General features: G+C 43.7%; 1 protein-coding gene across 1 annotated transcript in view; it reads right to left on the bottom strand.

Annotated features, from left to right (window-relative positions):
• Window positions 1-2,089: 2,089 nt before the first annotated feature.
• Window positions 2,090-13,146, bottom strand: part of ogg1 (8-oxoguanine DNA glycosylase) — a 30,403-nt gene continuing 19,346 nt past the window's right edge. The window contains exons 7-10 of the mRNA XM_079530791.1: window positions 8,663-8,844; window positions 7,382-7,529; window positions 4,327-4,376; window positions 2,090-3,448 (exon numbers count right to left, since the gene is read on the bottom strand). Coding sequence (XP_079386917.1) covers window positions 3,188-3,448; window positions 4,327-4,376; window positions 7,382-7,529; window positions 8,663-8,844 — 641 coding nt within the window. The 3' untranslated portion in view covers window positions 2,090-3,187. The remainder of the gene's footprint in view (window positions 3,449-4,326; window positions 4,377-7,381; window positions 7,530-8,662; window positions 8,845-13,146) is intronic.

Genomic DNA, 13,146 nt, shown 5'->3' with positions numbered 1-13,146 from the left:
CCTCCTATGGTTATGTACAGACAGACAGACAGACAGACAGACAGCATGGCCTCCTATGGTTATGTACAGACAGACAGACAGACAGACAGACAGACAGACAGACAGACAGACAGACAGACAGACAGCATGGCCTCCTATGGTTATGTACAGACAGACAGACAGCATGGCCTCCTATGGTTATGTACAGACAGACAGACAGACAGACAGCATGGCCTCCTATGGTTATGTACAGACAGACAGCATGGCCTCCTATGGTTATGTACAGACAGACAGACAGCATGGCCTCCTATGGTTATGTACAGACAGACAGACAGACAGCATGGCCTCCTATGGTTATGTACAGACAGACAGACAGACAGCATGGCCTCCTATGGTTATGTACAGACAGACAGACAGACAGACGCTCCACACGTCCCAAACTCTGGGACAACGCTCCACACGTCCCAAACTCTGGGACAATACTCCACACGTCCTAAACTCTGGGACAACACTCCACACGTCCTAAACTCTGGGACAACGCTCCACACGCCCCAAACTCTGGGACAACGCTCCACACGTCCTAAACTCTGGGACAACGCTCCACACGTCCTAAACTCTGGGACAACACTCCACACGTCCTAAACTCTGGGACAACGCTCCACACGCCCCAAACTCTGGGACAACGCTCCACACGTCCTAAACTCTGGGACAACGCTCCACACGTCCTAAACTCTGGGACAACGCTCCACACGTCCCAAACTCTTCTCCCTTCTGGCTCCAAAACTATGGAATGAACTTCCCATTGCAGTCAGAACTAGACTCACTCCCAATCTAAACTATGGAATGAACTTCCCATTAAACACAGCGCTCTATAGTGTAGACTCATAGTTTCATTATATTCCACTGTTAGGTTCTTAGGCTTACGTAGGATTCATGATGACGTGTTTGATGCGTCACCATGTTGTTGTTCTTGCTCACTGCAAGGCGCTCTGGATTATGATTAAATATAAAGACCAGTTAATAAAGCTGTTAATCTGAAATAGGATGAATCTAGGATTCAATACAGGACAGGATATAAATTACTGCATCTTTAAAACATTTAAACCTGAGGACGATTCTACAAATGTCTTCTAAATCCTAACAGTTTTCTCGAAAAACCGCATGTTTCTGTCAGTCGTTCTTAAAAAATGTCTCGTGAAGGACCCCCAAGAATATATGAAATTGGCCGCCGACCCCCATCTGAAAATATGTTGTTCCAGGAACCCCCCAGAAGCAAAGATATGAGTTAAAAACGTTGGCTCTGAAAGAATATATATTCAAAGATTTGTGCCACAACATTTTCACGATTTTTCAATAGTAGCAGACCTACAAGCCAGAGCTTGTAGATCTGCTATTTAGCAATAGCTAAATTATAACAATGTTTAAAACACCAAAAGGGGTTTCCGCCCAAACTGGGTTAAAACACTTTTGTTTCTTTGTTTTTGAATCTCGCCTCACGGCGTCACCTGTCATTACTAAACCTGTCATTACTAAACTATTTACAATTCACAGTATTTTCAGCAATGGGATAATTCATATTAATTATATAATATATAATATGTTTTGGTCATTTTAAAAGTAGTAAAGTCATAAAAGTGTGGCCACCCTGTGCTAAATAAATGCATGTGACTTGACCTGTGATCTATGACCTATGGTTTGTCTCCCTCGTGTGGACAAAATTAGTCAATACAAGTGGAAGTCATCAATTTGGTAGTTCATACTAGGACTGAAAAGTTGCATCAATAAAATAAAGCTGTACATTATATCTATATAATCTGATGATTCTAAGTAGTCTAGGAACACACACAGTCCACTTAGAAGAAAAGACAGATGTTTTATGATACAAAACCATTACAAATGCTTTATATTTCTATAGACAATTGTACATTTGTAGAGATATTTTATGAGATTAAGATACAACTAAAGATACAGTTGAGATATTCAGCATTATAACATGAAGTATTGATCAAAACAACCAAGTTAATTTACTAACTATTACAACATGAAGTACTGATGCTGTATACTATAGTATTATAAGTTATAATACTATACTAAACTATAGTATTATAAGTTATAATACTATAGTATTATAAGTTATAATACTATACAGCATCAGAACTTCACGTTATAATTTATAACATGAAGTATTGATCAAAACAACCAAGTTCATTTACTCAACTTGAGTACAACTTCCAGGTACATTTAAACAAGTAAGACACGTTAACGCGGGAAGCGAACGCAGCTGTTGTGGCAGTCTGACACACACACACACACACACACACACACACACACACACACACACACACACACACACACACACACACACACACACACACACACACACACACACACAGAGCTTTTTTTTCCTCTTAATTTTTTATTTTTAGTTTGTATTTTTTGCGTGCGTGTGTGCGTGCGTGCGTGTGATGCACGTGCGTGCGATGCACGTGCGTGCGTGCATGTGTGTTTTTGTGTGTAATACAGCTGCGCCCTCTGGTGGCGGGCGGGTGGTGTTACAGCGTGACACACAGACAGACACACACACAGACAGACATGATCTGCTGGGTCTCATAGTAAATGCTCACTGCGTTCGCAATGACTTGACTTGAGGTTAAAAGAACCAAAAAACAAAAACAATGTTGAACACTTGCTTTGGTTCTGAATACAGTATACAGAAATATTATAATATATAATATAATGTAATAGTAGAACCCTGATGGTGCTGTAAATATACAGAGATATGTACTGTAAGTATACAGAGATATGTACCTCGTTGGCCTGCAGTAGTACAGTAGTAGTACATATCTCTGTAAGTATACAGAGATATGTACCTCGTTGGCCTGCCGCCTGACGGAGACGTAACGACACATGGAAACGTCTTGTTTACCTGAACCCTGAATTAAACTGTCTGTGATGCTCCAGGGTTTTACTTCCTATTTACTTCTGTACTTTGTACTCAAGCCACTGTACAGTAGTACTAATGGACAGTAGTACTAATGGACAGTAGTGGGGAGGGGAGAGGAGAGGAGAGGAGAGGAGGGCATTTTGCATTTCTTCCACCATGTCGTAAACGCTGCATTCGTGGTCTGGACTCTGGAGAGGGCAGTTGTTTTACAGACGGGTAAAAGGGCAGGGGCTGAAGCCCCCTTTGATGTCTGTGTGTGCACGTTCACACTTTCTCTTTCTTCACTGTTCTCCCTTTCTTCACTGTTCTCTCTTTCTTCACTGTTCTCTCTTTCTTCACTGTTCTCTCTTTCTTCACTGTTCTCTCTTTCTTCACTGTTCTCTCTTTCTTCACTGTTCTCTTCTCTTCTCTCTTCATGTTCTTCTGAATGGTCTCCCCTGCTTCCCTCTTCTGTTTCCTGGTTCCTTCCTCCTCCTGCTTCTCCTTCATCTTCTGGAACTTCTTGAGGTCTGCACAGAACAACACCTGAGAACAAAAACACTTCATTTCATTTATGCACAACATTCTGCTTCTGTACAGAGCTGGGAGGAGACCCCGAGGCAGACCAAGGACTAGATGGATTATATCTCCACTGGGAGGAGACCCAGGGGCAGACCAAGGACCAGATGGATTATATCTCCACTGGGAGGAGACCCCGGGGCAGACCAAGGACCAGATGGATTATATCTCCACTGGGAGGAGACCCCGGGGCAGACCAAGGACCAGATGGATTATATCTCCACTGGGAGGAGACCCCGGGGCAGACCAAGGACCAGATGGATTATATCTCCACTGGGAGGAGACCCCGGGGCAGACCAAGGACCAGATGGATTATATCTCCACTGGGAGGAGACCCCGGGGCAGACCAAGGACCAGATGGATTATATCTCCACTGGGAGGAGACCCCGGGGCAGACCAAGGACCAGATGGATAATATCTCCACTGGGAGGAGACCCCGAGGCAGACCAAGGACCAGATGGATTATATCTCCACTGGGAGGAGACCCCGAGGCAGACCAAGGACCAGATGGATTATATCTCCACTGGGAGGAGACCCCGGGGCAGACCAAGGACCAGATGGATTATATCTCCACTGGGAGGAGACCCAGGGGCAGACCAAGGACCAGATGGATTATATCTCCACTGGGAGGAGACCCCGGGGCAGACCAAGGACCAGATGGATTATATGTCCACTGGGAGGAGACCCCTGGGCAGACCAAGGACCAGATGGATTATATCCCCACTGAGAGGAGACCCCGGACCCCCCAGACCAAGGATCAAATTGAACCACTGTGCATAGTGAAACTTGCGGTCACCAGTATAATTATTGTCGTGACGACCAGTAGAATGTGAAGGAAAACTCACCGAGTGAGCCCAGCCGGCATAAGGACCCCATAGCTGTCTGAAGAAATCGCCTGTGTAGGAATACATTGAGCACAGTCTGAGTAATAAGGACCCCATAGCTGTCTGAAGAAATCGCCTGTGTAGGAATACATTGAGCACAGTCTGAGTAATAAGGACCCCATAGCTGTCTGAAGAAATCGCCTGTGTAGGAATACATTGAGCACAGTCTGAGAAATAAGGACCCATAGCTGTCTGAATACATTGAGCACAGTCTGAGTAATAAGGACCCATAGCTGTCTGAATACATTGAGCACAGTCTGAGTAATAAGGACCCATAGCTGTCTGAATACATTGAGCACAGTCTGAGTAATAAGGACCCATAGCTGTCTGAATACATTGAGCAACTCTGTCAGTCAGACTCTTCACTCCACTGCCAGCAGCACAGCTGTATTAGACATGGATTTAACATATTAGTGGTAAATAAATGTTAGATTAATTCTAACCGATCTGTGTGTGGAGTGAGGGAGTGTATTTAACATATATGAATGGTAATAAACATTAGATTAATTCTAACCTATCTCTCTGTGGAGTGAGACTCTTATTAAAGGTAAATAAACTAATAACTAACTAATCTCTGTGTGGCTTATAATAACTAACCTATCTCTCTGTGGGTCAGGTTATAATAACTAACATATCTCTGTGTGGGTCAGGTTATAATAACTAACCTATCTCTCTGTGGGTCAGGTTATAATAACTAACATATCTCTGTGTGGGTCAGGTTATAATAACTAACCTATCTCTGTGTGGGTCAGGTTATAATAACTAACCTATCTCTGTGTGGGTCAGGTTATAATAACTAACCTATCTCTGTGTGGGTCAGGTTATAATAACTAACCTATCTCTGTGTGGGTCAGGTTATAATAACTAACCTATCTCTGTGTGGGTCAGGTTATAATAACTAACCTATCTATGTGGGTCAGGTTATAATAACTAACCTATCTCTCTGTGGGTCAGGTTATAATAACTAACCTATCTCTGTGGGTCAGGTTATAATAACTAACCTATCTCTGTGGGTCAGGTTATAATAACTAACCTATCTCTGTGTGGGTCAGGTTATAATAACTAACCTATCTCTGTGTGGGTCAGGTTATAATAACTAACCTATCTCTGTGTGGGTCAGGTTATAATAACTAACCTATCTCTGTGTGGGTCAGGTTATAATAACTAACCTATCTCTGTGTGGGTCAGGTTATAATAACTAACCTATCTCTCTGTGGGTCAGGTTATAATAACTAACCTATCTCTGTGTGGGTCAGGTTATAATAACTAACCTATCTCTGTGTGGGTCAGGTTATAATAACTAACCTATCTCTGTGTGGGTCAGGTTATAATAACTAACCTATCTCTGTGTGGGTCAGGTTATAATAACTAACCTATCTCTGTGGGTCAGGTTATAATAACTAACCTATCTCTGTGTGGGTCAGGTTATAATAACTAACCTATCTCTGTGTGGGTCAGGTTATAATAACTAACCTATCTCTGTGTGGGTCAGGTTATAATAACTAACCTATCTCTGTGTGGGTCAGGTTATAATAACTAACCTATCTCTGTGTGTCAGGTTATAATAACTAACCTATCTCTGTGTGGGTCAGGTTATAATAACTAACCTATCTCTGTGTGGGTTATAATAACTAACCTATCTCTGTGGGTCAGGTTATAATAACTAACCTATCTCTGTGGGTCAGGTTATAATAACTAACCTATCTCTGTGTGGGTCAGGTTATAATAACTAACCTATCTCTGTGTGGGTCAGGTTATAATAACTAACCTATCTCTGTGGGTCAGGTTATAATAACTAACCTATCTCTGTGGGTCAGGTTATAATAACTAACCTATCTCTGTGTGTCAGGTTATAATAACTAACCTATCTCTGTGTGGGTCAGGTTATAATAACTAACCTATCTCTGTGGGTCAGGTTATAATAACTAACCTATCTCTGTGTGTCAGGTTATAATAACTAACCTATCTCTGTGTGGGTCAGGTTATAATAACTAACCTATCTCTGTGTGGGTTATAATAACTAACCTATCTCTGTGGGTCAGGTTATAATAACTAACCTATCTCTGTGGGTCAGGTTATAATAACTAACCTATCTCTGTGTGGGTCAGGTTATAATAACTAAACTATCTCTGTGTGGGTCAGGTTATAATAACTAACCTATCTCTGTGTGTCAGGTTATAATAACTAACCTATCTCTGTGTGGGTCAGGTTATAATAACTAACCTATCTCTGTGTGGGTCAGGTTATAATAACTAACCTATCTCTGTGTGGGTCAGGTTATAATAACTAACCTATCTCTCTGTGGGTCAGGTTATAATAACTAACATATCTCTGTGTGGGTCAGGTTATAATAACTAACCTATCTCTGTGTGGGTCAGGTTATAATAACTAACCTATCTCTGTGTGGGTCAGGTTATAATAACTAACCTATCTCTGTGTGGGTCAGGTTATAATAACTAACCTATCTCTGTGTGGGTCAGGTTATAATAACTAACCTATCTCTGTGTGGGTTATAATAACTAACCTATCTCTGTGTGGGTCAGGTTATAATAACTAACCTATCTCTGTGTGGGTTATAATAACTAACCTATCTCTGTGTGGGTCAGGTTATAATAACTAACCTATCTCTGTGTGGGTTATAATAACTAACCTATCTCTGTGTGGGTCAGGTTATAATAACTAACCTATCTCTGTGTGGGTCAGGTTATAATAACTGACCTATCTCTCTGTGAGTGAGACTCTTATTAAAGGTAAATAAACTAATAACTGACCTATCTCTCTGTGAGTGAGACTCTTATTAAAGGTAAATAAACTAATAACTGACCTATCTCTCTGTGAGTGAGACTCTTATTAAAGGTAAATAAACTAATAACTGACCTATCTCTCTGAGGACTCGGTCAGTCAGACTCTAATAACTGACCTATCTCTCTGTGAGTGAGACTCTTATTAAAGGTAAATAAACTAATAACTGACCTATCTCTCTGAGGACTCGGTCAGTCAGACTCTAATAACTGACCTATCTCTCTGTGGACTCGGTCAGTCAGACTCTTGGCTCCACCACCTCCAGACCAGCTGTAGTCTCTCTTGGCGATCTGCCAGACGTGCGTGTCGACGGGCACGGCTTCAGCCTTGTCTAAAGACATCAGACACACACAGTCTGCCACCTGGACGGACACGCACGCACGCACGCACGCACGCACGAAAAGTCATTATTCTTTCCTGAAGTGAACTGTCCATCCTGACATCCGTACACAGACATAAACAACTACAATTAGCCCTGTGGTTGTGGTTGCCCTAGTTAGTTAGTTAGTTAGGGTTAGATGGGTTAACCCTAACCTTGTAGTTGTGGTTGCTCTAGTTAGTTAGTTAGTTAGGGTTAGATGGGTTAACCCTAACCTTGTAGTTGTGGTTGCTCTAGTTAGTTAGTTAGGGTTAGATAGGGTTAGTGTTGCTCTAACAGGCCTCAATGAGTGACGTAAAACTCCATTCATTGTCAAAATGGGAACTTAATCTTTGTGTAGGACACATTCTGTGGACAAACACCACAAGCTGTATATAGGAGGGGCTAGGGGAGGGGCTAGTGCACCTCAAAACAGATACTAAGTTGTACATTGAAGCTCCAGAAAGGTCAACATGTGTCTAAATAACATACTATCTAAATGTCATTTTAACCTTTCCAGGTACGGAACCTCTCGTAGGCAGGGTTAGGAGGGTTAAGGTTAGGTTTAGGGTTACCCAGAGTGTAGAGTAGGAGAGTAGCGACACTTTGATCTCGCCGCAAAGCGGGTCCCTACGGGCTATAGTTCCACACATTGCTCCTATAATGAATTGCATTTTTATAGCGCTTTTCCATGCACTACGTGCCTACTCAAAGCGCTTACAATGGTACATTCATTCATACATTGGGAGGTGAAGCGGCAATTTACAATTTAGGCAACAGTCGACGCCAGCGTCCTCACTTCCCACATTCACACACCAACGGTGGCGAGCTCACACCGACCGACTCATTGGAGGCAATGTAGGGTTCAGTGTCTTGCCCAAGGACACTTCGACATGTGGACAGGAGGAGCCGGGATTCGAACCGCCGACCCAGGGATCATTGGACGACCTGCTCTACCTCCTGAGCCACAGCCGCCCTATGGCTGGAACTATCCCATTGAGATAGAATGAGCACTTCCGCATTCCATTGTTACAATGGGAGTCAACGATAGTGTCGCCACTCTGGGGTTACCTAGGTACCTTGACCTCCACCCCAGGGTTAGGGTAGGTTTAGGGGGTAGTAGGGTAGAGTAGGTACCTTGACTCCCACCCCAGGCAGGGTCCTCAGGGCGTCTCTGGCCTCCTGGTAGGGAACATCTCGTAGGTTGTGGAGCCACTGAGCTCCTCCATGGAGCTGCAGGATTTTCTGGGCACTCTGCTGGAGGAACCGAGCCCGGTAGCCGAAGCCCAGGTCCCTGAGACAGGCCTCCACACCTACCCCTAAATATAATAACACACAGTTAAACCTCCCTGAGACAGGCCTCCACACCTACCCCTACATATAATAACACACAGTTAAACCTCCCTGAGACAGGCCTCCACACCTACCCCTAAATATAATAACACACAGTTAAACCTCCCTGAGACAGGCCTCCACACCTACCCCTAAATATAATAACAGACAGTTAAACCTCCCTGAGACTGGCCTCCACACCTACCCCTAAATATAATAACACACAGTTAAACCTCCCTGAGACAGGCCTCCACACCTACCCCTAAATATAATAACACACAGTTAAACCTCCCTGAGACTGGCCTCCACACCTACCCCTAAATATAATAACACACAGTTAAACCTCCCTGAGACAGGCCTCCACACCTACCCCTAAATATAATAACACACAGTTAAACCTCCCTGAGACAGGCCTCCACACCTACCCCTAAATATAATAACACAGTTAAACCTCCCTGAGACAGGCCTCCACACCTACCCCTAAATATAATAACACACAGTTAAACCTCCCTGAGACAGGCCTCCACACCTACCCCTAAATATAATAACATACAGTTAAACCTCCCTGAGACAGGCCTCCACACCTACCCCTAAATATAATAACACAGTTAAACCTCCCTGAGACTGGCCTCCACACCTACCCCTAAATATAATAACACACAGTTAAACCTCCCTGAGACAGGCCTCCACACCTACCCCTAAATATAATAACATACAGTTAAACCTCCCTGAGACAGGCCTCCACACCTACCCCTAAATATAATAACATACAGTTAAACCTCCCTGAGACAGGCCTCCACACCTACCCCTAAATATAATAACATACAGTTAAACCTCCCTGAGACAGGCCTCCACACCTACCCCTAAATATAATAACACACAGTTAAACCTCCCTGAGACAGGCCTCCACACCTACCCCTAAATATAATAACACAGTTAAACCTCCCTGAGACAGGCCTCCACACCTACCCCTAAATATAATAACACAGTTAAACCTCCCTGAGACAGGCCTCCACACCTACCCCTAAATATAATAACACAGTTAAACCTCCCTGAGACTGGCCTCCACACCTACCCCTAAATATAATAACAGTTAAACCTCCCTGAGACTGGCCTCCACACCTACCCCTAAATATAATAACAGTTAAACCTCCCTGAGACTGGCCTCCACACCTACCCCTAAATATAATAACACAGTTAAACCTCCCTGAGACTGGCCGCCACACCTACCCCTAAATATAATAACAGTTAAACCTCCCTGAGACTGGCCTCCACACCTACCCCTAAATATAATAACACAGTTAAACCTCCCTGAGACTGGCCTCCACACCTACCCCTAAATATAATAACATACAGTTAAACCTCCCTGAGACAGGCCTCCACCCCTACCCCTAAATATAATAACAAGGTTAAACCTCCCTGAGACAGGCCTCCACACCTACCCCTAAATATAATAACACACAGTTAAACCTCCCTGAGACTGGCCTCCACACCTACCCCTAAATATAATAACACACAGTTAAACCTCCCTGAGACTGGCCTCCACACCTACCCCTAAATATAATAACACAGTTAAACCTCCCTGAGACAGGCCTCCACACCTACCCCTAAATATAATAACACACAGTTAAACCTCCCTGAGACAGGCCTCCACACCTACCCCTAAATATAATAACACACAGTTAAACCTCCCTGAGACTGGCCTCCACACCTACCCCTAAATATAATAACACACAGTTAAACCTCCCTGAGACAGGCCTCCACACCTACCCCTAAATATAATAACATACAGTTAAACCTCCCTGAGACTGGCCTCCACACCTACCCCTAAATATAATAACACAGTTAAACCTCCCTGAGACTGGCCTCCACACCTACCCCTAAATATAATAACAGACAGTTAAACCTCCCTGAGACTGGCCTCCACACCTACCCCTAAATATAATAACACAGTTAAACCTCCCTGAGACTGGCCTCCACACCTACCCTAAATATAATAACACAGTTAAACCTCCCTGAGACTGGCGTCCACACCTACCCCTAAATATAATAACACACAGTTAAACCTCCCTGAGACTGGCCTCCACAACTACCCCTAAATATAATAACACACAGTTATACCTCCCTGAGACAGGCCTCCACACCTACCCCTAAATATAATAACAGTTAAACCTCCCTGAGACTGGCCTCCACACCTACCCCTAAATATAATAACACACAGTTAAACCTCCCTGAGACAGGCCTCCACACCTACCCCTAAATATAATAACATACAGTTAAACCTCCCTGAGACTGGCCTCCACACCTACCCCTAAATATAATAACACACAGTTAAACCTCCCTGAGACTGGCCTCCACAGTCCTACCCCTAAATATAATAACACACAGTTAAACCTCCCTGAGACAGGCCTCCACACCTACCCCTAAATATAATAACACAGTTAAACCTCCCTGAGACTGGCCTCCACACCTACCCCTAAATATAATAACAGTTAAACCTCCCTGAGACAGGCCTCCACACCTACCCCTAAATATAATAACACAGTTAAACCTCCCTGAGACAGGCCTCCACACCTACCCCTAAATATAATAACACAGTTAAACCTCCCTGAGACTGGCCTCCACACCTACCCCTAAATATAATAACATACAGTTAAACCTCCCTGAGACACGCCTCCACACCTACCCCTAAATATAATAACACACAGTTAAACCTCCCTGAGACTGGCCTCCACACCTACCCCTAAATATAATAACACAGTTAAACCTCCCTGAGACAGGCCTCCACACCTACCCCTAAATATAATAACACAGTTAAACCTCCCTGAGACTGGCCTCCACACCTACCCCTAAATATAATAACATACAGTTAAACCTCCCTGAGACAGGCCTCCACACCTACCCCTAAATATAATAACACAGTTAAACCTCCCTGAGACTGGCCTCCACACCTACCCCTAAATATAATAACACACAGTTAAACCTCCCTGAGACAGGCCTCCACACCTACCCCTAAATATAATAACACACAGTTAAACCTCCCTGAGACTGGCCTCCACACCTACCCCTAAATATAATAACACACAGTTAAACCTCCCTGAGACAGGCCTCCACACCTACCCCTAAATATAATAACACAGTTAAACCTCCCTGAGACTGGCCTCCACACCTACCCCTAAATATAATAACAGTTAAACCTCCCTGAGACTGGCCTCCACACCTACCCCTAAATATAATAACACACAGTTAAACCTCCCTGAGACAGGCCTCCACACCTACCCCTAAATATAATAACACACAGTTAAACCTCCCTGAGACTGGCCTCCACACCTACCCCTAAATATAATAACACACAGTTAAACCTCCCTGAGACTGGCCTCCACACCTACCCCTAAATATAATAACACACAGTTAAACCTCCCTGAGACAGGCCTCCACACCTACCCCTAAATATAATAACACAGTTAAACCTCCCTGAGACTGGCCGCCACACCTACCCCTAAATATAATAACAGTTAAACCTCCCTGAGACTGGCCTCCACACCTACCCCTAAATATAATAACACAGTTAAACCTCCCTGAGACTGGCCTCCACACCTACCCCTAAATATAATAACATACAGCTAAACCTCCCTGAGACAGGCCTCCACACCTACCCCTAAATATAATAACACACAGTTAAACCTCCCTGAGACTGGCCTCCACACCTACCCCTAAATATAATAACATACAGTTAAACCTCCCTGAGACAGGCCTCCACACCTACCCCTAAATATAATAACACACAGTTAAACCTCCCTGAGACAGGCCTCCACACCTACCCCTAAATATAATAACACACAGTTAAACCTCCCTGAGACTGGCCTCCACACCTACCCCTAAATATAATAACACACAGTTAAACCTCCCTGAGACAGGCCTCCACACCTACCCCTAAATATAATAACAGTTAAACCTCCCTGAGACTGGCCTCCACACCTACCCCTAAATATAATAACAGTTAAACCTCCCTGAGACTGGCCTCCACACCTACCCCTAAATATAATAACACAGTTAAACCTCCCTGAGACAGGCCTCCACACCTACCCCTAAATATAATAAAATACAGTTAAACCTCCCTGAGACTGGCCTCCACACCTACCCCTAAATATAATAACACAGTTAAACCTCCCTGAGACTGGCCTCCACACCTACCCCTAAATATAATAACACAGTTAAACCTCCCTGAGACAGGCCTCCACACCTACCCCTAAATATAATAACACACAGTTAAACCTCCCTGAGACTGG

This window comes from Electrona antarctica (assembly GCF_951216825.1).
Source record: "Electrona antarctica genome assembly, contig: scaffold_56, whole genome shotgun sequence".
NCBI lineage: Eukaryota > Metazoa > Chordata > Actinopteri > Myctophiformes > Myctophidae > Electrona > Electrona antarctica.
This window is presented reverse-complemented; position numbering and strand designations above follow the sequence as displayed.